General features: G+C 43.3%; 1 protein-coding gene across 2 annotated transcripts in view; it reads right to left on the reverse strand.

Moving 5' to 3' along the window:
• adamtsl5 (ADAMTS like 5) overlaps positions 1–27396 on the reverse strand; it is a 97788-nt gene that overhangs the window by 14650 nt on the left and 55742 nt on the right. For both annotated transcript variants that reach the window (XM_061664357.1, XM_061664347.1), the window contains exons 7-11: positions 15956–16083; positions 13903–14026; positions 7532–7618; positions 6816–6979; positions 2055–2262 (exon numbers count right to left, since the gene is read on the reverse strand). In XM_061664357.1, coding sequence (XP_061520341.1) covers positions 2055–2262; positions 6816–6979; positions 7532–7618; positions 13903–14026; positions 15956–16083 — 711 coding nt within the window. The remainder of the gene's footprint in view (positions 1–2054; positions 2263–6815; positions 6980–7531; positions 7619–13902; positions 14027–15955; positions 16084–27396) is intronic.

Raw genomic sequence — 27396 nt, forward strand, 5'->3', positions numbered from 1 at the left:
AGCAAAACTAAGGAGCTTGTTGAGGACACGAAAAGGACCAGGACCACCACTCAGCCTGTTACCATCATGGGGAAGCACATTGTGATGGTGCAACAGTACAAGTACTTGGGAGTAGACTTTTTTTTTTTTTTCCCTGTATGCCTTTGTGCTAGAACAGTTTTGCTGTGCAACAGGGGAGTTTGAAATACTCCCTCTGCTTATTTGTATTTTTATTATTTTTATGTTTATTGAAAATGCAGCAGGACAAAAAGGGTTTTAAGGGTCAGACAGAGTGATAGCGTGGACAAGGGGAGTAGCAGTGAGAACCACAGCAGAACAATAGTGATACGGTCTAGATATTTGAACACGAGTAACATTACAACAGTCATTTGTAGGTGGGTGGATGTGGGACATGGGGGAGACACCCGGTGAGGACATGCAATAACTAATCAGGCGCACCAGATGAGAGGACAGAAAAGGGCAGGACAGGATGTGGGAAAATGAGCAACTACTGACGAGTGGTGCGGTGGGATTATTTTTTAGTGTCTAAACACCTGTAAGAACCTGTGAGTTGATATGTTAGTATAACCTGTTGTTGTTAGTGATCCCAGCACAAATAATTAAAGCCTATAGTGTGCCTATCGAACTTATTAGAGAATGAACACCATATTGCGTGCATGTTCATCAACTAGTGTACGGAGTTGCTGAGCCGGCACATCGAGGAAGGGTGAGCCCCCCCCCCCCCCCCCCCCCCACACACATGGGGGGGGGGGGGGGGGACCGAGTCAGCAAGCCCGTCCAGCAGGGGACCCAACCAGGGGGACGCCACTGACCCCCCAGGACCAAGGGAGGTCCCTAGCCCAACCGAAGCACCCCGACCAGTCCCAAAGGGAGGGGCACTGGCAGCGGAGCACAGCACCCACCACCCAGCACCCCTGGAGAGCATGGGGTCCCCACCCACCTACAGGGTCCCACGCAGGAGCCAGCACCCACCCAAAAAAACGGTCACAGCCCGCAAAAGCAGTAGTGGGAGTACACTTGGTACAAAGGACTGGAAAGGAACACCAAAACGGATGCTAATTCATCTTTCATACCATTCTTTATTCATTTATGTACTGTATTTAAAAACTCCCAAATTTGTATGAGTTATGTTTCCTGGTACAGCCATAATCCGTGAAGCTTACTTCAAACTAATTTAAGATTAATTCTGTATTTAAGGCTTATTGATTTACGTATGCTATAATTTTGTTTAAGTGTGAAAGCAAGAAAATTTTATTTCACCTCCACATTCAAGAAATTCTGCCCAACTCTTACAACTGAAGAAAGGTAAGAGGGATTTTAAAGGGAAAAGGCAATCTCTACTAAGAAGGTTGCGTTTTCAAATTGATTGAAATCTTTACATCGATACACAAGTGTGATAACCTCTGAAGCAGACAAATCACTCATTTGCTTCTCTGTGTAGCATAAGAGGCGCTTGACTCACATAACTCCAAGAGTCGATGGCCTGGCAGGTTAGTGACCTGTAACCTCTACGACTCTGATTACAGGAGGTTATAGAGATTAGTCACCTAGAACGCAAGTGGTCCTCTTAGGAAATGGAAAAGAAAAGAGAGAAGCTTCTGGAATGCCAGTGAATGTAATATAATGAAATGTAATTATCACTGATCTTGGCGGACGTTATGTACAATTCCTCCTCCTTCTACTTATTATTATTATTATTATCTGCAAGGAAAGATATAAGAGTAATGGGGTTGTTCTGATCCCTTGCTCAAGGGCATATAGACAGTAGTCTGGAAGCTGACTAGCATCTTTCCAACAAATATGTATTTTTGTACAAACCGTAACCCTTACAAAGTCCTTACAGAGGAGTTCCTGCTGCCTCTCCAATAGTAGTATACGCTATTATAAGTAAAATACCTGTATCGAGGTACATTAATAATGTGTCAATGTGATTAAAAAAATACTACAATTTACTACATTGAAAAGGTGATTCAGCTTCCACTTGGTTGCTTGACAGACCAACAAGTTTGTATGAGAAGGTAGTTAGTGATGAGTAAAGAATAAATGAGGCTTACACCAGTAGGGACGGCTGCTCACTGGGGGAGGCCGCGTAGGGGTGATTGTGGTGATAGTGGTTGTAATGGTGGGTTGCTTCCAGGGCAGGTAGCTGGGACTGTGGTGAGCCTGACGCAGTGGACTTCTCCTCCCATGGTGAAGGTTGTACTGGTCTGGTGGTAACCAGTACTCATACTCAATCCCTGGGTTTCTGTCTGTGGCAAGAACCTGTACACACAATGATCACATAGAAACAAAGACTAGATTCAAGGTTTAGCATCTTTAGTGTTTTATGATTTTATCTTATGGAACTGCAGACAGAAGAATCCCCCAAATTGTCATTGAAAACTTTGTTAATTAAAGTAACCTTTAAACATTGACACTATATCGTTTAGTTAGCGCCATAAATGCCCATCATTGATGCGCCCTAAAGACGATTCATTTATTTCCAAATAAACCCGTTAAAATGGTTTTGCATTGACTGTTAGCATTAGGCTGGCGATTTCTAAAATGAAGTGTAGTTTGTATTTAGATGAGGGTAATTATAATTGTTGTATGCTTAGTTTGACAGTAAACTCCAAATGGGTTGTCAGTAAACATTTTAAATCACGCTCAGGGAGGGCAGAATAACATTCTATAGGCTTCTGTCAATCTCCTGCTCCATTCTTCCCTCACTCGTGATTAAGACCCCGAGATACTAAAACTCCTCCACTTGGGGCACCATCTTTTCCCTGACCCAGAGAGGGCACTCCACCCTTTTCCGACTGAGGACCATGGTCTCGGATTTGGAGGTGCTGATTTGGATCCCAGCCACTTCACAATTGACTGCGAACCATTCCAGAGTTGAAGATCACGGCTTGATGAAGCCATCAGAACCACATAATTTGCAAAAAGCAGGGACGTAATACTGATGTCACCAAGCCGGACCCCCTCAATACCTTGGCTGCGCCTAGGAATTCGGTCCATAAAGGTAACGAACAGAATCGGTGACAAAGGGAAGCCTTGGCGGAGACCAATTCTCATTGGAAATGAATCCGACAAATTGCCGGCAATGCGGACCAACTCTGACTCTGGTCGTACAGGGACTGATCAGCCCTCCCGGAGCACCCCCCAAAGGATGCCCAGAGGCACACGATCAAATGCCTTCTCCAAGTCTACAAAACACATACAGACTGGTTGGGCGAACTCCCATGCACCCTCGAAGGCCCTGCTGAGGGTGTAGAGCTGGTCCACTGTTCCACGGCCAGGATGAAAACTACACTGTTCCTCCTGAATCTGAGATTCTTCCTGATGTTTTTAACCACTTTGATTACCTCGACCCCAGAGATAGGAGAACCCACCTCAGAGTCCCGAGACTCTTTTTCCTCATGAGAAGGAGTGTCAGTGAAATTGAGGTCTTTAAAGTAATCGGCCCACCAAGTCACAACATCCCAAGTTGAGGTCAGCAGCACCACATAGCCACCATACACAGTGTTGACGGTGCACTGCCTCCCGCTCCTGAGATGCTGGATGGTGGACCAGAATTTCCTTGAAACCATCCAGAAGTCGTTCTCCATGGCCTCACCAAACTCATCCCACACCCACTTAGGACAGGGGACTCTGCCAGACCTTCCCAACTAACCCTCACAATACATTTGGGTCTGCCAGGTCGGACCGGCATCTTCCCCCACCATCGGAGCCAACTCACCACAAGGAATTTAAAATTGATGCTTATTTCATATTCATTGCTGATTCATGGTGCCCTATGTCATTATCAAACCCCAAGTATAGAGTGTGTGTCATAAAGTGACCTCCCAGTCAATGCAACTTAATAGTCAGGAAGGTTCGATCGGGGATTGCTTGTTAATAGTAAATGTTACTTATCTGGTCGGTACAACAACTCACGTGTTGGTTTTCAACATACAATGTGACGTTATTTTATTTGATTCAAGTGGTTCATTTCAGATTGTAACTTTCTAAATATCTTGAAATAGATTCATTAACTTTTTTAGCGAAAAATTCAACCAGTATGAGTGTGAAATAAATACGTGGATACTGGACAGTTCAGGCAAAATTTCCCAAATTTCTTTTGTTCCTTGTTAAGGTATCAGGTAAAATTTATTATGAATATAATAAACAACCATGAATGGCAAATGCATTCAAACTGTGAATAAAGTGCAACTAACATATCAAATTGGATTAACAGTAAGTTTACCTGCTACTTCTGATGTTGTTTTTCAACAAATGATAAGAATAAACACGTACTGAAATTGAACACAAAATACGTAATGCTAAAATGTTCAAATCATATTTATTACCACCCATAGTGGTTACGTAACTCTGACTTCCTTGTGATGTAGAACTATCTGTTGTCGTTTGCGTTTTGCTGAAGTGTGTCCATGATGTGTTCACAAACCTTTTAGCTCTCGTGTTGTCATGACAGAAACCTGCTTGAAATGTCTCACGAATTGATGTTTGCCTTGCTTGCTTCTCGGTTTCTGGTGATTGTATTTCAACTTAGTGACTTCCAGTTCTCATATTAATTAAATTCTCAGACTTGTAGACGACGGCAGTCATCAAACAATTTTTTGCATGTTTGTGATGTTTTATCCGCGATCGTTTTGGATAGACTATATTTCTGATTGAAGCTTAGCAGGACGTTCCATTGCACTTTGCAAGGGATCATGGGAGATGTCGTCTGCTTCCTAGAGCGGCCCACTCAATAGCGGCATAAAAAAAAAATACACTGTTCCATAATCCCATGATCCCCTGCGACGTCGTTATCATTAAAAGTGCTTTAAAAAAACTCATATATATATATATATATATATATATATAAAACCTGCGACTCTAGTGAGGAGAAGCGGCTCAGAAAATGGATGGATGGATATATATATAAAAATTCATCAGCCGCCACTGGCTATGACATAATTTTTCAAAATAAACATTGTCAAGTCTGAGCAAGTCCACAAATACCATAGACCACTTACTGTCAGTGTTACGAAAGAGCTGCTGGAAAGCATTTATTTATTTATCCATCCATTTTCTGTCCCACTTTTCCTCACTAGGGTCACGGGCTTGCTGGAGCCTATCCCAGCTATCTTCGGGCGAGAGGCGGGGTACACCCTGAACTGGTCGCCAGCCAATCACAGGGCATTTATTTATTTATTCATTCATTCATTCTAAACAAAAAATAATTTGAGTCACTTATGGTGCAGTGGTACACTCGCCTGACTTTGGTGCAGGCAGCGTGGGTTCAGTTCCCACTCAGTGACGGTGTGAATGTGAGTGGGAATGGTTGTCCGTGTCTATATGTGTCCTGCGACTGACTGGTGACCAGTTCAGGGTGTAGGCCGCCTTTAGCCCGAAGTCAGCTGGGATAGGCTCCAGCGCCCCCTCGACCCTAAGCAGGATAAGCGGTGTTGACAATGGATGGATGAAAAACGTTTCGTTCAAAAGAACAAATCTTTTCAGTAAACGTCCATCCATCCATCCATTTTCTGAGCCGCTTCTCCTCACTAGGGTCGCGGGCGTGCTGGAGCCTATCCCAGCTGTCATCGGGCAGGAGGCGGGGTATACCCTGAACTGGTTGCCAGCCAATCGCAGGGCACATTGAACAAACAACCATTCGCACTCACAGTCATGCCTACGGCAATTTAGAGTCTCCAATTCATGCATGTTTTTGGGATGTGGGAGGAAACCGGAGTGCCCGGAGAAAACCCACGCAGGCACGGGGAGAACATGCTAACTCCACACAGGCGGGGCCAGGGATTGAACCCGGGTCCTCAGAACTGTGAGGCTGACGCTCTAACCAGTCGTCCACCGTGCCGCCTTCAGTAAACGTAATGAGCTGAATTAGTTTATGAAATTATTTCCTTCTTTGAGCTCTGCCGCTGTTAGCCAGCCCGCTCGGACCGGAAACAGAAGTGTTTGAGCCGGCTGGGACCGGAAATGGAGGCGTTCTGTGCAGTCTTGACGTGTCAATGAGACGCGCAGCTGTTGCGGCAGAAAAGATCCGGTTAATTTTCAAAATAAAACACATTCACACGTGAATTGCAATACAACTGAAATTATTTAAATTGGTCATTCTTTCTCTGCGGCCCATTAACAAATGCCTCACGGCCCGGTACCGGTCCGCGGACCGGTGGTTGGGGACCACTGCTCTACTTGACATCAAAGATTAGTGTCAGTGTGGCCTGTGCGTTTTTTGCCGAGTCGTTGCCTTTTTAATCACTTAACACAATAACAAGTCAGCCAAAGTGAATTAGCACCGTTAGTTACTTGATTGAAATGTAATGTAGAAGGAAAATATACACTGCCAAGTTGAAGTTATGTCTTTCTCAAAACCTTCCGTGATCAGAAAGGTTAGTGACGAGCACAGCCAATTTCAGAAAAAGTGGGAGACAGAATGTTTTTTTTTTTAGTACAGCGAATCCCGACACTTACTTTTATGTGCAGAGAAATTTGCAGAGTTCAAGAAATACATCATCAGACATCATTACTCAACGAGACATGCTGAGGTGTATGCAAAATACCATGGAGAATGCGAGGGAGGACCGCGTCACTAATCTTGTTCATGTTCTGAAAAACCATGAATGTTCTGAACTGTTGTTAATAAAGATAGAGAAGACTGGATTAGTTGTACTATTTATGGATACTTGAAACCTTGTTTTGGTGGAATACTTAACTCTATCTCCAGTGCCCCCCGGATAAATTGAGTTTATGACCCCTGCTTTAGATATTGTGTGATATGAGGTGTAACTGTGTGGCCTACGGTGTCCAAGCTATTTAGGGCATCTCACCATTAGACGTAAGTCTTCCTGGGTAGGCCCCGGGACCTCAAAGCTCTCCCAGGTGTCAGCTGACCGCCGGTATACAAGTTTGGTCCCCGCTATATTGTACTCTCCCGGGACGCTGATCTTCCAGTTTCCATTGATCACAAACTGGGAGCGGCCATTCTGGAGAGCTATAAGAGGGAAGAAGGTAATGTTAGAGTCTAACCTTTCTGGTTCAATATGACACAAGTTAGCTGTCTGTATCAGTGGATCACAATGAATTGGGGGGATTTAGGGGCTCATTCAAGAAAGAAAGAAGCCAGATGACCATATAAGGCAGCTGTCTCAACTAAGTGCTGAAAGGGATTTTCCATGACATATACTGTAATGGAAACAAGCACATTGACCTGCTTTGCCCTAATAGCCAGATAAAGCTTTCATATGTGTACATCTCAAACCATAGTGTGTGCCATTATTAGGCCACTTTTATTTTGGTCTCATAAACAAGATGAGAATAGAAGTCGTGATTGTTATGTTGCCTGGAAAACCCACCACACATCCAGGGACCAGACAAGTTTGCTGAGTTCCGATTGTCTCTGGGGGAGAGGAAGTGATTGCAAGGCCAGGAAATTATTTGGCATGTTAGATTTACAAGTGTGGCCATGGAACCAATGACACAACAGAAACCTGAAATAGAGACACAAACAAGACCAGGTGGCCTGTGCGTGTGTCTGTGATCTTACCAAGATAATTCCTGCTGTTATCCGTGACTCGGATGTGAGTGGCTCCAGCTGGTATCTTGGCTACTTCATTGTATCCAAAAGGTCCTCCTAGCCAACAGAACACACAGCCATTAGAAACTTAAATCTACTCACGTGGGATTTTTTTTTTTTTTTAATTGACCTGGAGTATTGCCAAATAGAATAAACTCATGCACAAAAATTTTGTAGAACCTTCATGACCGATTGTCAGAGATTACTGTATTTGTCCATGTCAGTATTGGATAATGTGCAATACAAGATGGTCAGTGTGGTTTAGCAAATTCGAATTTTCACTCAATATGAATTTTCAAGGATTATTGGGGATTATATTTTGCACAGGAAGCACCATATTATTGGATTGGGGCACAATTGAGATGTAATAGAAATACTGTACACTTTACAGTCTCTTACATCTCAAATTTGCACTTTCCCTGTATGTCAATTACTGACACATTCAATCAGATTGAAGGACATCAACAATGAGGAATGATGAGCCATGTTTTACAAGCCTCTCCACACACACACATTATGAATGAGTTGAAACCACCTCATTCATTAGATGTAATATTTTACTCCTGAGTCACACCAAAAAGGCTGTGGTATCTCTATGGTTCCCCCGCTGTTCCAGAGTAAAAAGCTGCTGCCTCACGAGGATCATTCATTACATACTGTGAACAGTCTTTTGCTTTGGTTGCTCCTGCTTACCAATTGCAGGGGGAAACAATGCGCAAGGCTCCAACATCAGACTTCAAGACAGGCCCGTATGAACTCTAAACCATCTGACCTTGTGGGAGCGTTTTGTATCGCCACCCTCTGGCAATTCTCCATTTGGAAGCACAGCTGCGGGTGGGGAGAAAAGTACTCCCAGTACTTGTAGTCACCCAAACAAAGGAGACATTATCAGCTTGTTTCCTCTTTGCTCACATTTACCCATTATAGCCTGCAGCCCTGCCTGCTCGCACAAACAACCGTGCGGAGGTCCCGGTTTCATCCAAGAGCTGTTGTGGTACTGTGAGTTGACATTGCTAAGCAGCAACAATTTGTATCTATTATTATTCAATATCTCAAGGAGTCTTGCTCTTTCATTGCTCATATAATTTAATTATTGGTCTTCATTTTAAAGGATAGTGTCACGATACGATGGTGTTAATTTTAACTGGACACAGAAGCAGGCTCAGGCTGAAGAAGTTTGTGAAGAATGCTTTATTGAGAAGAGATTCGGAGGTGGATCGCGTACTGGCGGGTCGTCGAGACAGGGAGTGTGCGGCAGGCGGTGGCGTGAGTAGGTGGATGGCTTGGTGGCGTGGAGGAAGAGATCAGCAAGGGGAAAAACACGGAAGGAGCACTGATGACAAGGAAGAACATTGAGGTCAGAAATATTGCAAGGACTGGCGTAGCTTACGTGTAGGTTGCTAGCCGGTGTATCACGGGGGAAAGTTAATACTCTGGCAGTGAAGTCTTGGATCTGGCAAGCTTAAATGCAGGTGATGATGAAGGCTGATTGACAACAGGTGCGCGGCCGAGGTGGTTTACTGATCTACTGATTACTGGGAAGAGAGAGAGGGCGAGAGGGGCGCAAAGCGTCACCCAAGCTCCAACAAGGGAACTGCAGGGCACAGCTCATGACAGTACCCCTCTTTCAAAGGACGCCTCCTGGCATCCTGCCCGGCTTCCCAGGGTGAGCTGCGCAAAAGTCCCTAAACAGGGAGTCATCAAGAATAAGCTTGCAGGAGATCCAGGACCATACCACAAGGAACTGGTAACCCCTGCCCCTGGACCTCACGTCAAGGGTGCGCGAAACTGTGAAGGCCGGATAGTTGTCACTAACGTAGGGGGGGGCGGAGGGGGTACGGCCGCAGGTCTAAGAGCGCAGGTGGATACAGGCTTGAGTAGTGAAACATGGAACGTCAGATTAATTTTAAGAGCTTGTGGAAGTTTTAGTTGAACTGACGTGGGATTGATGATTTTAGTGATCAGCAAGGGACCAATAAAGCGCGGAGTGAGTTTACGGGTTTCAGTCTGGAGTGGGAGGTCACGGGAGGAAAGCCAAACCATCTGACCCACCTTGTACTCAGGCATACGGGAGCGACGAAGGTCCGCGAGCCGTTTATTTCTCTCAGCGGACCGGGTTAAGGTCGCCCTGACGTCCGTCCAAATGAAATGGACCCTTTGCAGGTGATCCCTTACCACGGGAACAACCACCGCATGCTCCTGTTCCCTAAATAATGGAAGTTGGAAACCGTAACAGGCCATGAACGGAGACATACCAGTGGCAGAGCCAGTGAGGGAGTTGTGGGCATATTCTATCCAGGGGAGGAATGTGCTCCAGGAGGTGGGGTTGCGTGCGGCAACGCAGCGAAGTGCCGACTCCAGGGACTGATTTTCCCGTTCCGTCTGGCCGTTGGACTGTGGATGGTATCCGGAAGACAGGCTGGCTGCTGCGCTCAGCGCTTTACAGAACCCCTTCCAAACTAGGGAGGAGAACTGAGGACCTCTGTCCGAGACGATGTTGATGGGGTTTCCGTGTAGTTTGAAGACGTGATTGACAAGGAGGTTAGCAGTTTCAAAGGCAGAGGGTAGCTTGGGGAGGGTTCTGGACACAATGGACACACTTGGAGAACCGGTCAATAATGGTGAGGATAAGGATGTTACCTTTAGATAGGGGTAGGCCGGTGATGAAGTCCAGGGAGATGTGGGACCAAGGGCGGCTTGGGATTGGTAAGGGGTGCAGCAAACCAGCTGGGGGCAGGTGTGAAGACTTCCCTCGGGCACAGACGGAGCAGGTTTGGATGAACAAGTCTTTAACAACACCAGAAGTGCTTTTGGATTAAATGAATTGTGTGGGTGATGTTGGGATGACAGGTGAGCTTGGAGTTGTGAGCCCACAGAAGGATGTCAGAGCGTGCAGAATCGGGTCCGAACAGTCTGTTGCGAGGTCCGGTCTTGGGATCTGGGTGAGTCTTCTGAGCCTCTTTAACCACCTGTTCGATTTTCCAAGTGGCTGCTCCAACGAAACACGAGGAAGGGAGGATTGGTTCTGGTTCTGCAGGGCTGGAGGGGGGTGAATACATGCAAGACAGGGCGTCAGGTTTGCTGTTGTGGGAACCAGGGCGGAAGGAGAGGCTGAAGTTGAATCGGCTCAGGAAGAGGGCCCAGCGAGCTTGTCGGGGGTTAAGATGTTTGGCGGAACGGAGGTAGGCAAGGTTTTTATGATCGGTCCAGATGACAAACGGAGAACCAGTCCCCTCCAGCCAATGCCTCCACTCCTCCAATGCCCAGATGATGGCTAGCAGCTCTCGGTTGCCAACGTCATAATTCCGTTCGGCAGGGGACAGACGGGTAAAAAAAGGCACACGGATGAAGTTTTTGGGAAGTGTGGTCCCGCTGCGAGAGAATGGCCCCTCGTCCCCGTGTCCGAGGAGTCAACCTCCACCACAAACTGGAGGGAGGGGTCAGGGTTTCGTAGGATGGGAGCACTGGCGAAAAGGGTCTTAAGCTGGTCGAAGGCTTGGAATGCAGCTGGGGTCCACCGAAAAGGAGAGCTGGTGGAGGTAATTCCGACTTTACTGTAATTGCGGATAAAGCGGCGGTAAAAATTGATGAATCCCAGGAATCATTGTCGTTCTCTGCAAGTGGTGGGAGCGGGCCAGTTAACAACTTCTTGGATCTTGGCAGGGTCTGGTTGCAGTTGTCCTTTGGCAATGATATAGGCCAGGAAGTGTACGGAGGAGAGGTGGAATTGACATTTTTCAGGTTTGACATAGAGGCGGTTCTCGCGGAGACACTGGAGGACTTGGTGGACATGATTGCGGTGTTCTTCGGGAGAGCGGGAGAAAATGAGAATGTCGTCCAAGTAGACGAAAACAAACCGGTCCAACATATCGCGCAGGACGTCATTAATGAAGGTTTGGAAAACAGTAGGCTTGTTGGTTAATCCATACGGCGTGACCAGGTATTCGAAGTCTCCGAGGGGGGTATTGAAAACAGTTTTCCATTCATCCCCCTCTCTGATACGGATGCGATGGTAGGCATTGCGTGTTTGTGGAGAATATTTCATTGAGAAGAGATTCAGAGGTGAATCTTTGAGGTGTACTGGTGGGTCGTTTAGACAGGGAGCATGCGGCAGGCAGTGGCGTGAGTAGGTCGATGGCCTGGTGGCGTGGAGGAAGAGGTCAGCAAGGCGAGGAACACGGAAGGAGCACTGAGGACAAGGAAGAACATGCAGGTAGAAATATTCTGAGAACTGGCATAGCTTACGTGTAAATTGCGAGCGGGTGTACTACAGGTGAAGGTTAATACTCTGGCAGTGCAGTCTTGGATCTGGCAGGCTTAAATGCAGGTGATGATGAAGGCTGATTGACAACAGGTTCGAGGCCGAGGTGGTGCTGATTACTGGGAAGCGATAGGGAGAGAGAGAGGGCGAGAGGGGCGCAAAGAGCCACCCAAGCTCCAACAAGGGAACTGCAGGTCACAGCTCATGACAGAGGTAAAGGTGTCTGAACTAAAAAAAAAAAAAAAAAAAAAAAAATATATATATATATATATATATATAAAATTTACCGGTCGATCTACGTTTCTACCATCACCTATGGTCACGAGCTGTTGGTCGTGACCGCAAGAACAAGATCCCGGATACAAGCGGCCGAAATGAATTTCCTCCGCAGGGTGTCCGGGCCTTAGAGATAAGGTGAGAAGCTCGGTCATCCGGGAGGATCTCAGTGTAGAGCCGCTGCTGCTTCACGAGAGGAGCCAAATAAGGTGGCTGGGGCATCTGATTCGGATCCCTCCCTCCCTAGTGAGGTGTTCCGGGCACGTCCAACCGGGAGGAGACCCCGGGGACGACCCAGGACACGCTGGAGAGACTACGTCCTTCGGCTGGCCTGGGAACGCCTCGGGATCCCCCCGGAAGAGATGGATGAAGTGGCTGGGGAGAGGGAAGTCTGGGCGTCCCATGCTAAAGCTACTGCCCCCGCGACCCAACCTTGGATAAGTGGTAGAAAATAGATGGCTGGATGGATATATATATATATTTTTTGGGACGTTTTAAACTTTTATTTTACTGAGACCCACACATTGTTTAGGGGTGACAAGACCCTGCCGCTTTAAACCATTTACTAGTTCACAATACTTAACATCAACTTGTGGGATCAAGGATCGGGCATGTACAGTGCATTTACTTTTATAACAGCACTGCAACAGTTCACAGACAGAGCAGAGAAATGACGGTACAGATTGGCATAATTTTAATCATTCTTCATTGCTATTTTTTTGGGTATTCATTTAATTAGAGTATATGCACTTTAATAAATGCAATTTAATAAACTTTGATAATGCCATCAAATTGAAGTTGTTCACTTTTAAAATGGAAAAAAACAACAACTAAATGTTGGCTTACTACATATAAATCAGATTTCTGTTGCCTCACTGGTCTTCATATATTTACCAATGGTACTGAACTGTACCACATCATTATGAGAGGTGTGTCTTGCAAATGTCAATAAATTACATGAGAAAGTCCAAATATTAGGAACAGTTCTCAGTATGCTGCAGTACAGTTCACACCAGAGCAAACTACAACCAGTATAATAAACATTGTTGAAATAATAACTCTCTGACAGTGTCAATCAAAACTGAACATTGAACCTGAATATCTGAAACAGCTCTTGTTTTGGGACTCTAAATTGTACTTAGGTGTGAATGTGAATGTTTTTTTTTTGTCTATGTGGCCTGCGATTGGCTGGCAACCAGTCCAAGGCTGTACCTCTCGCCTGAAGTCAGCTGGGATAGGCTTCAGCTCACTCGAAACCTCAGTAGGGATAAGCGACATAGAACATTAATGGATGGATGGATTGCATTATGCAAGTGGTTATAATGTTGTAGCTGCAGCAATATTGATTATTTCTCTTATTTCTCCATTATTTCTTATGAGGAAAATTGTTTCAAAATCAAAAGTTTTCTGCCTTAGAGGTTCCAATGTATTTACTTTGCTTTTAATTATAGTATTAAACACACAAGAGAGAAAATAATAAATCCACATTCACTTTAATGTGTGTCCACATTCCACATACAGTACCACTAGCATCACAGAACCATCACAGGTAATTTTTTTAGTGAAAATAACCTTGACTTGGACTCTTCACTACGAGTTGTTCGTTAAATTTGGATATGGAAGGTAGCCAGCTGTTTTTGTTTGGCATAAAAGTTTCACAAAAGCCTCATGACGATACATTAGTGATGAGAAAACAAGCCAAGATCCTGGTTATTATCCTGACATAAGGTACAGTTGGTCTGAAAGTGATTCCTTATGGTGATTATTGTGCGTGCGTGTGTGTGTATGTGCGCGTGTATCTTACCTGCCTCCAGGCCATTGCTCTGGTAAACACTCCTGTGGTGAAGACAGGTGGTGTTTTTCCCTCCACATACCATGCAGGCGTCCTCTTGCTCCTTTGAACCCAAGATGGAATCACAGCCAGGTTTCTGTATCAAGCATAGAAACATTGAAATGTTTACTGTACAACAAGGAGTATGATCTCAGGGGACATCTGTCTTGAAATATTGTGGAGCTTTTCGATTGAGTATTATCTGACAAGAGGCCAACTTTTTTTATGTTGTGTCATCTTCCACAGCTAAATTTCTAGTTAAGATGACACACACACCCTTTGTTGCTTCTCCCTGTTATTTTCTTGTCTTCGAAACATTTACTTCCAGCAAGGGGCCCGAGGAGGGAAGATAGTGGGTTTAGAGAAATCTCTATAAATTCCAAAGTACAGGGTGATAATAGTTGTATGGAGAACCTTGCTGCTGCATAGATTACAGTGAATGGTTTTTACTGTAGCTTTCATCTCCAGTGATGCAGAGCAACCATCTAGGAGACCTATAATCAGCCCCTAAACTCCTTTATTACAAACACAAAAACACTCCAAGCATGTGTGTGCATTACAGGAAATGAATCCCTGGTGATGGGTACAGTGCACACAAGGCCCCAATGAGGGAGTGAACATGACCCTGCAAAATAACAAAATCAATTCAAGAATTTTCATCTGTATTCATATTTTTTTTCTTAATATTATATTGGGAATCTGCTGTACTATCTCAGAATATAAGATCATTTCCAAAGTTCCATGGTGCTGGTCGATGTAGGAAAGAATGGAAATACCTGTACAGCTTATTAACTTTTCAGGTAATATTTTAAGAAACATTTTGACATCATTTTCTCTCATACAAGTGCAAAATTGAAATGAACTACTACATACTGAAGACGCATGACATAAGTGGAGTAAACTCTTAAGCGAAAAGAGCACATTGCTGAAGGCGAGTCAACTTCGTGCATTACACGGTTTAATATTTTAACTATGCAACATGTTAATTATGCATAGAGGAAGCAGTCAAATGCATCATGCAACCCATGCCGATATAATTTATTAAATTTGTCCAATGAGACTTTTGGTCGACTGTAAACTCATCAGTGTTTTTCAAACCATTTATATTGAGAACAGCACAAACATGCATGCAGCCATATGGTTTGCATAGTGAGCCTAACTAAAGAACTGTAGTCTGCGCCAGCATCTGCAGGCTGCTTCCTGTTTATGTCCCTCTGATAGTCTGACATAGGGTATGGCCCATAAAGCCAGCTATTTATAGTGCATGCAGCACGTTAGTACACACACAGGCAAATACACTCCATAACATAGCAGCTGCTGATTTTAAACCAGAGTTGTAGAGGCTGTTATGCATGAATTATGCACTCTGGCCTTAACACAAATCATAAAGTTCACAGCAAATGATAGTACCAGTCAGTACCGTGGTCAACATCACTTCCTGCAGTGATTTCCAACCTTTATGGAGCCAAGGAACGTATTTTTCACGTCACACCAACAAACAAAAATGTCACAAAAAGGGGATACTTTAATTACTGTATCTACTTATTGCCATCTAATAGAAGAGCATTGCTTTGTTCTGTCTGTCACCATGCCTCACTGGCATAAATAGATGAATAAAATTATTTTATTTCTTGGAAATAATTTTTTTTTTTTTTTTTTTTTAGCTATTAAGTAAAATTCTATAATTTCCCATGGCACACCTGAAGAGCGCTCACGGCACACTGGTTGGGAATCACTGACTTACTGTACACCAGCAGAGGGAGGATAACGTGAGGACAGAAAAAGTGGGAAGGAACAGAACAAGCTAGTTTTTCCAAATAATATTAAAAAACACGGAGGGCAGGGGGGCTGTTTATCATGGTCCTTATTTTGCCATAAAGTTGTCAAATGATGGATGTGTGGATTTGCATTAACAAAACAAAACAAAACAAAAATCAGTTTATACAGCTTTATATTGCACAAAGTTAATGAAGTTTCTCCTTGCTAAGCAGACTATATGTTAGAGACAAATTTAGTTTGTTCTCACCAGACAGCGTCCGTTGACACATACAGCTCCAGGTACTTTGTCACAGGCTGTGCCATCAAGCACACGTCCAAAGTTGTAGTAGAAGTTATGATCCAAGGCAAGGCAGCTGAGCTCACAGGGGTTGGAGCCTGGTAGGGAAGATGTTCAGTCATTAGCTTGTTGGTTTAAATAAGGCGTAGAATGTCAGAGTAAAATGCTGTAAGCTGTTTTACCGATTATCAAGAAGGCCCACATTTTACAGTGCCTGGCAAATGTTTTTGTTGTTGTAAGCTGGATGGAATAAATTCATGTCTGTTGTGTTCTGTAGAATTGGTTTATATGTACGTATGTACAATATGTCAGTGTTGGGGTGATATTCTAGCAAGAAGCCACATTTCTAATTTGGCTTAATAACTGAAAAAATGTTGCTGGTATTTTCATAAATGTATAGTATATACAACAGTAAGAACCATGGCATAGTTGCTATTGTTCATGTTACTTCTGCCGCACACCGTGCGGCGCAGCTGAATCAGAATGAACTGTCATGCTGGGTGCGGTACTCCGCTACTAGTTTTCGTGAGTGGCGTCACCTACTAGTTTTGCTGCGATTCAAAATTTTAATCGGCGGTGAACGGTGCCGCAATGTCGTAGATGTAACGGCGATATCACAGGAGCAAATACAGTATATTTCAATTCAATTTCATTTTTTTTCGGATAGCGTCTTGAGATGTAGCATCTCATTTTCGAGGGGTCCCAACACAAATACAGAAAAATACAAACATACAATACACAACAAACATAAAAACACATTGCTCTACCACAAGCTACACAACTCAAAAAATACATGCATACATACAGTACATATAAAATGACCACATTGCAATACAATGCTATATCAGAAGCAACAGACCTCCACAACAAAATTGCATTAAGTAATAAAACAAGACAAAAAAAAAAAATATCAAAAACATGAACAGCTGTTCATCCATTCATCCATTTTCCCTACCGTTATCCTCATTAGGGTGGTGGGCATACTGGAGCCAATTCCATCTGACTCTTCGCGAGAGGGGGGGTACACCCTGAACTGGTCGCAAGTCCATTGCAGGGCACATATAGACAAAGAACCATTGGCACTCACATTCACACCAACGGACAATTTAGTCTTCAATTAAACTACCATGCATGTTTTTGGGATGTGGGAGGAAATCGGAGTACCCGGAGAAAACCCACGCAGGTACGAAGAGAACATGCAAACTCCACACAGGCGATGCCGGATTTGAACCCGGGTCCTGGGTGGGTGGGTTTTCTCCGGATACTCTGGTTTCCGCCCACATTCCAAAAACATGTACATAGTAGGTTAATTGAAGATTTCCCGTATGTATGAATGTCAGTGTGACCCCAGTGAAGATTAGCGGAATGGAAAATGGATGGATGGATATTTAGATTCAGAATTTTTTAACATCCATTACATAAACACAATAATACACAAATCCTATAGACCTTTTTGAATTGAAGAATGTTTGATAAATCAAATCAGAAAGTATATAGAGATTTTAGCAAAAGCTGCATTTGCCGTGACAAGATGACAGGAATTATTTTGTGGCAATTGTTCAGACACCTGTTATTGTAAAAATAACTATGCAAGTCATCCATCTGTCACCCCTCCATGTCTAGCTTCATGAAATCGTTATCCGAGAGGTTCCTCCATCAATTACATTTATTTTGAATAGTATCAAAGTTTCCAAAAACAAAAATAACAACCTTAGATTTTGTGAGTTGAATAGTTTGACTTTGAATCAATTAACCGTTTATATTGCACTGTATAAAATGTTCTGGAGGAGAGCAGGTAAAGGTTAACCTTCGTTGTTACCCTGTCTTGGCAAAAACATATCAGAATCCTCAATTTCCTGAAGGTAGTCCTGGAGAACGTTGATGAAGCTTTTTACTTCCTCTTTGGTGCTTGGCAAAACCAATCTCACAGAAGACACGGTGGATCCGCTCCAGAAGGAATGCTGCATCCGCCTTTAAGAAGGAAGTGCATTTCAGTCTGAATCAGCATTGTAATTCTAGCAAAAGACATTCATATTCAATCAAAGGCAGTCTTAAAAATAAGAATATACAGTACCTCATATTTCTTTGGGACAAACGGTGGTAGGCAGAGGTCTTGATCAGTCTTTGTAATATTTGGTAGGTCAGACAGCTGCATGCCTTTTCTGAGCTGGTCGAGCATCGGGATGACTCATGGTGGAGTGAAGTACAAAAGTTCTAATGGACAAAATGTTTCATCAGTAGAATAAACTTTAGTCGTACACTTGTTACATGTAGAGAGGAAAAAAAGGCAACTCCTTAAAATTATTTGGTGACGTACATAAATTTAACAACACAGCGTTCCATTAAAACCAATGCCATGTTAAGCCATGTTTTATAGATGACCAAAAAAGCCTAATTCAAGCACCAAATCTTGTGCAATACACCCTTTCCTTCATGAAAACACAAAAATGTCAACAACAAACCTTACAATATCCTCAACTCGGTAGCTCATGTTGTTGCTGTTTATCTGAAAACAGGCGTCAAGTGAAATTAAGTTGGATTGTGTCATTTTTCTCTTAGGAACAAAACTAACTGTTCAAACCATATTATGAGGGCAACGACATTACTAGCTTCTAATAAATAAATCAATAAACAAAAAGAGCAGACTTATACAATGGCCAAATTCATGTATGTTAAATGATGCAACTTCTAAATTGATAAAGTCAAATATTGATCAACATGACAGTCTCAATTTTTTATGTTTTGCATGTCAGTGCTACTCAATCCTACTAGCACTGGCCACATTCTAATGAAAGTAATGGTAAGTTCAAAGCTAGATATGATTTAAAATGGTACCATTTTAAGAAATAAATATTGGATATACATGTTACTTACTTTATCTGTAATTCTTCACATGAGCTGGTAGCTCCCAAAAAGTCGCTCTTGATCGCAAACGTCATCTTGGTCTTTTGCACATGCGCGTGTGAGGAATCGTGGTTCGATTACTTCCCCTGTGACCTGCTGTGACGTACGTGACGTCATTTCAACACTATTTTTCACGAGATTTTGCACTCACAGCTTTTACTCATACAAAGACAATATGGTTAGAATATTAATAAATAAATTCTTTTTAAAACATTTTTTATATAAATTCACATAAAGAAAGTTCCCCTCCTTGAGCCGTCACCTTATCGTGGTGGAGGGGTTTGTGTGTCCAAATGATTCTATGAGCTAAGTTGTCTGGGGCTTTATGCCAGACAAAGCACGGCTCAGAAGACTCCTATTATGTAAAAAAAAAAAAACATTGGAAAACATTTTCCCTTGCCTGGATGCAGGTGACCGGGCCCCCCTCTGAAGCCAGGCCTGGTGGCCGGGGCCTGCATCCATGGGGCCGGCCAGGGACAGCCCGAAAGGGTAACGTGGGTACCCCTTCCCATGGGTTCACCGCTTGTGGGAGGGGCCATAGAGGTCCAGCGTGACCTGGGCAGTAGCCGAAGGCAGGGACCTTGGCGATCCGATCCCAGGCAACAGAAGCTGGGTCTAGGGATGTGGAACAACACCTCTCTGACAGGGAAGGTACCCGAGCTGGTGTGTGAGGTCGAGAAGTTCTGACTAGATATAGTCGGGCTCGCCTCCACACACGGCTTGGTCTCTGGTACTTGTCCTCTTGATAGGGGTACCCATAAAATTCAAAGTTAATGATTATTTGCTAAAAACAATCAAGTTTATCAGTTTCAACATTAAGTATCTTGTCTTTGTCGTGTATTCAATTAAATATAGATTGAACATGATTTGCAAATCATTGTATTCTGCTTTTATTTATGTTTAACGTGGTGTTGCCACAGTTACCTTGAAAAAAGTAGCTTAAAAGCTTAAAAGTAACTTAGTTACTTTCCTGATTACTTGATTTCAAATGTAACTAAGTGAGGAAAAAAAGTAACTTTTTAGTTACTTTCAGCAGCTGCCAAGTGGCAGGAATATCACTTATCCACAGTACAAAAAAAGCATTAACTTAACCGTTCCCATTACTTGGTAATGTACACCGCACAAGTTACAGAATGATGTCATCAATATGAACCCATAACTTAAATATCAGTGTAGTTGAAGCCACATTAAATCACCAAGTTAGTGCAGACTTGACACGCCAAAACAGTACAGTAAGCACCTAAACGTAAACAAGCACACCATTCTCAGTCCACTAATCTAAAGTCTCTTAACTGATAGACAGATGGAATGCCGATTGTGGTCCATGAAGGCCACTGTGCGCGTGCGTGTGCATGTGTTTGTGTGTGTGTGTGTGTGTGTGTGTGTGTGTGTATGTAAACGTGAAAGTGAGTGACACGCACACACACACACACACACACACACACACACACACACTCCATTGCTCCCACGACAGTAATTTTGATGCGAAGAGCAAGAAAACATTTTCGCTCCCAGTGACAAGTTTAACCAGCTCTTTAACTAGCAAAGCTGTGGGTGATTGTCAGCCATGCAGCGCGTTAAGCCAGCTCACAGTCGGGACTCAAGACGAAGTTGAAAAATCTAATTTTGTAAATATTATTTAAGCTAAGTATTGAAAGTCCTGCGGCACGGTGGGCGACTGGTTAGAGCGTCACAGTTCTGAGGACCCGGGTTCAATCCCCGGCCCCGCCTGTGTGGAGTTTGCATGTTCTCCCCGCGCCTGCGTGGGTTTTCTCCGGGCACTCCGGTTTCCTCCCACATCCCAAAAACATGCATTAATTGGAGACTCTAAATTGCCCGTAGGGATGACTGTGAGTGCGAATGGTTGTTTGTTTCTATGTGCCCTGCGATTGGCTGGCAACCAGTTTAGGGTGTACCCCGCCTCCTGCCCGATGATAGCTGGGATAGGCTCCAGCACGCCCGCGACCCTAGTGAGGAGAAGCGGCTCAGAAAATGGATGGATGGATGAAAGTCCTTCAGTGTGTCAGTCCTTACCCTGCATGAGTGATTTATGACCGCGCACTCCGGTATGACTAATTAACCCACAATGCATTGCGCGTTTAACAAGCGAGTTAAACTGTATTCTTAATGTGTAAATAAAAAAACAAAAAAAACAACAATCCCTCCCCCATCACCACTAGAGAGCATGGGGGCCCCAGCCACCAACAGGGCCCAATGCAGGAGGCAGCAGCCACCCCAAAAAATGGTCAAAGCCCAACATTAAGATATAACCATTCAATGAGGTACTGTATTTGGCTAGCTAAGTAATAGTGTTTGAAATTGGGTGCGTCAAGTCCCCCTTCTGCTTTACCTTACTGAAGGGTTGCTCGGTTGTTTTGTTTCAAAGAAAAAATTTAAAATGGCATATCGAGCATTTGGAACCATTTTAATGCGGGTTTGAATGGTATCGTTGAAAATAAATAGTTAATTTGTGGGAACATTTTTATTTTTACTGTAGCGATACACCCTAAAAGTAAGATAGGTTGGCTGTTCCGTCATTTTAAATCATCACAGATGTTTTCCATTAGAGGTAGGTGATTTAAATTATTTAACTGTAAGTTTTGCTGATATATTAATGCCTAGATATTTGATATTCCCAGTCAGAATAGGAAAGTTTGGATTTTGGTCCGCAGGATTCCATGAGTTAGTCGTTATCGTTATTATTATTATTGATTTTGACCAATTGACAGCATATTCTGATTCAGGGAATATATGAGTCACCGAAGCCAAATTTGTGAAGTACATCAAAAAGAAAAGACCATTTAATTTTGTCAAAAGCTTTTTCTGCGTCTAGTGACAAGAAAAATAGTTTTTAGGTTATTATGCTGAGACATACTTATTAGGTTTATCAGTCGCCCGACATAGTTTCCCCACTTTGTTGAAGCAACAAATGTAAATATCAGACAGATATAACCAAATTGAACATAAAATGCTGTTTTTAAATGGTGATCTTATTTATTAAGGGGGGGAAAAAACGACTCAGTTACCTGGCCCTGTGTGAACAAGCAATGGCCTGCTAAATATAATAAATGGCTGGGCCATCCTCAGCAGCAAAAACTTAAATCAAGCATTTTCTATAACTGGCAATGACTATTTCACATCTGTGTGGAGATATTTTGCCCTACTCTTCCTTGAAGAATTGTTTGAATTCAACAAACATGGAGGATTTTCGAGCATGAACAGCCTTTTTAAGGTCATGCTACTGTATTTTAATCGGATTCAAGTCTTGACTTTGACTAGGCCACTCCAAAACCTTCATTTTTTTTTTTTTAAGCCATTCAGAAGTTGACTTGCTGGTGTGTTTTGGATCGTTATCCTACAGCAGAACCCAAATGCGGTTTAGCTTAAGGTCACAACCTGATGGCTGAACATTCTCCTTCAGGATTTTCTGTGAAAGAGTAGAATTCATGGTCCCTTCAATCACAGAAAGTTGTCCAGGTCCTGAAGAAGAAGCAGCCCAAGACCACCACCATGTCTGACTGATAGTAGGATGTTTGTTAAACAGTGGTTTTCGACTTGGAACTCTGCCATGGATGCCATTTTTGCACCGTCTCTTCCTTATTGTTGTGTCATGAACACTGACCTTAACTGAGGCAAGGGAGGCCTGCAGTTCTTTAGAAGTTGTCCTGAGTTCCTTTGTGGTCTCGTGGCTGAGCCATTGCTGTTCTCTTGGGGTAATCTTTGTAGGCCGGCCACTCCTGGGAAGGTTCACCACTGTTCCATGTTTTCTCCATGTGAGGATAATGGCCTATGGTTCGCTGGAATCCGAAAGCTTTCGGAATGGCTCTGTAACCCTTTCCAGACTGATAGATGTCAATTACTTCATTTCTTGACTGTTCTTGAATTTGTTTGGATTGTGTGATTTTGTTGCAGCTTTTTTAGACATTTTGTCCGACTTGATTTTGTCAGACCGGTTCTGTTTAAACGATTTCTTGATTGAAAAACTCTGGAGGTAATCAGGCTTGGTTGTGATAAGTAAAAATTAACCAAAAATTCTGATTAGCCACAATTGATTCATGATTTAACAACGGGACAATTACTTTTTTTTTTTTTTACACAGGGTGAAGTAAATTTTAATATTTGATTTCCTTAATAAATTAAATCAACATTTTAAAACAGAATTTTACTTGGTTTGTATTTATTTACATGTGTTTAATGATCTTAAACATTGTGGGAAAACTGTGCAAAAATATAAAAATTTGAGAAAGGGGCCAATACTTTTTCGCGGCACTGTATGTATGTATGTATGCATGTATGTATGTGTGTGTGTGTGTGTGTGTGTGTGTGTGTATATATATATATATATATATATATATATAAAACTACTCTCCCCCAAGCTTCTCCAGCTCAGCGTCTTGCCTGCAATCTGCTGGTGGATTTACAGTTTAAAGCCTAGGGTCTGGCCTGTCTTTTCTTGTGGTGACTAAAATCGGGGGAATCCACTATGATGTCTCCACTGGCTGTAAACCATCTTGATCTACCAGTCACTTCAATTCCTTAGAGATTCCTTAAAGACCTCTTGTCGAACTGAGAACGGCAATCTCCGTATTTTGTGTTGTACTGGCTTGACATCTGGGGGCACTTTGGACAAATCCCTTAGCACATCAAAATGCTTCGGTCGCTACTTTTGTTACACAGAAAGCAGACGGTTTACCAGGAGGAATAACCTGACCGTTTTTGACTTGCATTTTAAACGAGCGGAATATGTCCCTTCCTAGGACAGCTGTCACAATTTTAACAACATAAAGGGCTACAGTAGCATTGAGGTCCACAAATGCTACATTTGCTTCTAAGCAACCCTTCACAGGTATAGGATTCCCATTATAATCCTTCAGCCTGTACTATGGTTTTATAAATGAAGCTTAAGGAAACAGTTTAGTGACTACAGATTCTGGTATTATGGACACTTTCATCCCTGGGCCTAATATTAGCTCAATGTTGTAAATGCTGTCCTCCTTGGAACTTCCCTTGGTGTTGCTATAGTGATTGTCCCTGTTGAACGTTTACATCGCCATTCATTGTTTCCTTTCACATACTAGCTTTAGCTTCAGACACAGTCGTCTCAATTTAGTGTGGGATGGACAAAGCTTTGGTGAGTGTGAGAGGTACCAGCAATCAACGCTCCCTGATCCGCGCTGATTTCGTCTTTTCAAATATTTGATCCCTTATCATTTCCTCTTCAAAATGTCCAAATTGACACATTGTAACTAACTCTTTTTAAAGCGGCCACAAACTGGTCTGTACTCTCACCCGGGTGCTGACTCCGGTTGTCTGAAGCGGTAACTTTGGGCAACAACATTTACATTCAAAGTGAAAAAATTCGCAATCACTTCCAGCGCCGTGCTGTATTTTCCATCAGTGTGTAAACGAGTCTGACCATCTGCACACAAGCAGTGAATAAGCAGCGCACCTCTTTGCGCCTCCGGCAATTCCGACTCAGTAAGTAATTGTCGAAAGTCCGTATCTATGCTTTGAACAATACTGGCGGTTCCCCAACATTTTGAAGAAAGGGTGTAGGTTAGCTCAAGTTCAGAGCCTCCATCCTCGTCGCCAATATTTTGTATCTCCAAGGAGCACACGTATTTCCTTTCACTTCACTTTATTTGGATTTGGCACACAACAGTCGCATAGCATTCACCAACGTAGCTTGCTTTAACAACTTTCCCTTGTTCTTCGTCTCTTCTCTTCTTTATCTCCTATCCACGCACCCCATCTAGACATGCCTCGCCATAGTGTCCCTAACGGTTGAACAACAACACCACACAATGCTGCTAGGAACATAAAGCTAAAGTTTATAGAGTGAACTTAATGCATAAGCCGAGCTCATTCACGTATAATTGTCAACAGTCAACCTTTGTTGAGCCATGGCACGCATGTTACATCTGAAAAATCTCACGGTTAAACACCAAGCAAAAATGTAAACTGTATGATGTATGAAATCTTACTCAGTGTGAAACCTGGGCTTGTTTAGTTGAACACAAAGATGATGTTTGCGGGGAGCTAACTTGTTGTTAACTTTATTGTCCGTTTTGCCATCCAATGGAAGAGTCAAGAGCCAATTGTTCTGCCTGTCACTCAATGTTGTTGGCTGTTGATAGATAGACGAACAAAGATATATTTCTGATCAATAAAAATAATTAAAATAATAATAACACAAAATATACAAGACATAAATATATTTTCTTAAGAGTCAACATTAGGCTTTACGCGATCAGGATTTTTGGGGCCGATCAGTTTAAAAAAACGATAACCGATCACCGATCCGATCGCAAGATGGAGCGATGTTTCCATTTACATGACTTGTTCATTTATTGTATATACTTGTGTACTGTATACTGAGTACTGTATCCATCCAGCCATCCATTTTCTGTACAGCCCATCCCAGCTCAAAATTATTCTCTAGCATTTTAGACAAAAGTTAAAACATCAATGACCTGTAGGGGGCATTCAAGGATTGGCCACTGACATAAGTTTAGGTCAGATCAACGTTACAACATGACAGAAATCATGGGTGCTAACTTACTGTAATGAAATGATTTTATTGCAATTAAATGACTTTGATAAATACTGGGCGGCACGATGGCCGACTGGTTAGAGCGTCAGCCTCACAGTTCTGAGGACCCGGGTTCAATCCCCGGCCCCGAATGTGTGGAGTTTGCATGTTCTCCCCGTGCCTGCGTGGGATTTCTCCGGGCACTCCGGTTTCCTCCCACATCCCAAAAACATCCATAAATTGGAGACTCTAAATTGCCCGTAGGTGTGACTGTGAGTGCGAATGGTTGTCTGTTTGTATGTGCCCTGCGATTGGCTGGCAACCAGTTCAGGGTGTGCCCCGCCTCCTGCCCGATGACAGCTGGGATAGGCTCCAGCACGCCCGCGACCCGTGTGAGGAGAAGCGGCTGAGAAAATGGATGGATGGATGATAAATACTGTTAATGACATGCTTAGTCTAACTTTCTCACTGTCCCGGCTATATGGACGGGTGTTGTCCAGAATTTGCGTCCGTTTGGCTTTTCCTTTTTTTTTTTTTTTTTTTTTTTCACGCTGCGTTGCTTGAATACGGCATGCTCCTCCTTGTGTACATTCTTCAGGTGCCCGATCAAATGTGTGTTGAAGCATTTAGATGACCTTCCCCACAACGTACTTCATTTGTGCACAGATTGCAAACAACTTAGGTGTTGTTTGTCTGAGACACGGCAAAATAGCCCCACACCGATGACGTGTTTTTTAACCGACAATATTGAAAAAAACTTTTGGCCATCAGATAGTTACAGTACTGCGCCACAAGACACGTGACAAGGCTAAAAATAAACTAGCTTTTGGATTGATACGCAATGGCGACGCAGAGTTAAATGTCTTGTGCGGAGCCGATCGAGAACGTCATTGATCGGATCGGCAAATTATGACACGAGAGCCGATCAGCATAAAATGCTAATTATCGGCTGATACCGATCACACTTATCAGATCAGCGTAAAGTCTAGTCAACATATATCCATCCATTTTCTGAGCCGCTTCTCCTCACTAGGGTCGCGGGCGTGCTGGAGCCTATCCCAGCTGTCATTGGGCAGGAGGCGGGGTACACCCTGAACTGGTTGCCAGCCAATCGCAGGGCACATACAAACAAACAACCATTCGCACTCACAATCACACCTACGGGCAATTTAGAGTCATCAATTAATGCATGTTTTTGGGAGGAAACCGGAGTGCCCAGAGAAAACCCACGCAGGCACGGGGAGAACATGCAAACTCCACACAGGCGGGGCTGGGGATTGAACCCGGGTCCTCAGAAATTGTGAGGCTGACGCTCTAACCAGTCGCCCACCGTGCCGCTCGTCAACATATACCGGACCGAAAACCTCCACCACAATATATATACTGTGTGTGTGTATATATATGGCGCCGTGAAACGGGGATCCACTGTTTGTTTGTTGTTTTATGTTATTTTATGTCGTTTGGTGTTTGCAGCAGGCTAGCAGCAGCACCGTTTCTGAGGAGTAATGTCGGCGCTTGTTGCTTTTGCTCTTGCATCAGCCGCGGAAATGTTGGAGCTGGTGGACTGCCTACGATGGTGCCCTACAACTGGACGTGTGGAGGGGGGAGCTGAGCTGAATGAGGATCATCGGCAAGGTGGTCCGGAGAAGTTGAGGAGTGATGCAGAGCTAGATGGTACTGGAAATTGAAACATTCTTTCTGTATGTACTGTATGTTACTCGTAAGCTACAGTTGCTTGGCTACTTTGAACTTTGCTTGTGGAAAACGGGAGCGACGTCATGTATACTGATCACAACATCTTTGATCAACTGGATAACTGTTATAACCATTTTATGCAACAATGTTTTTTATGTCCTCATGTTTTGTATTTTTTTTTTGTGGCCTCTTGGAAAAGTAATTTCAGCGCTCGGTGTTCTATGAAAACCTACAGAGCCTCTCAAGGGATATGAAGGGGAAAAAAGAATCTCAGTATTCT

Source organism: Phycodurus eques, chromosome 2 (genome assembly GCF_024500275.1).
Source record: "Phycodurus eques isolate BA_2022a chromosome 2, UOR_Pequ_1.1, whole genome shotgun sequence".
NCBI lineage: Eukaryota > Metazoa > Chordata > Actinopteri > Syngnathiformes > Syngnathidae > Phycodurus > Phycodurus eques.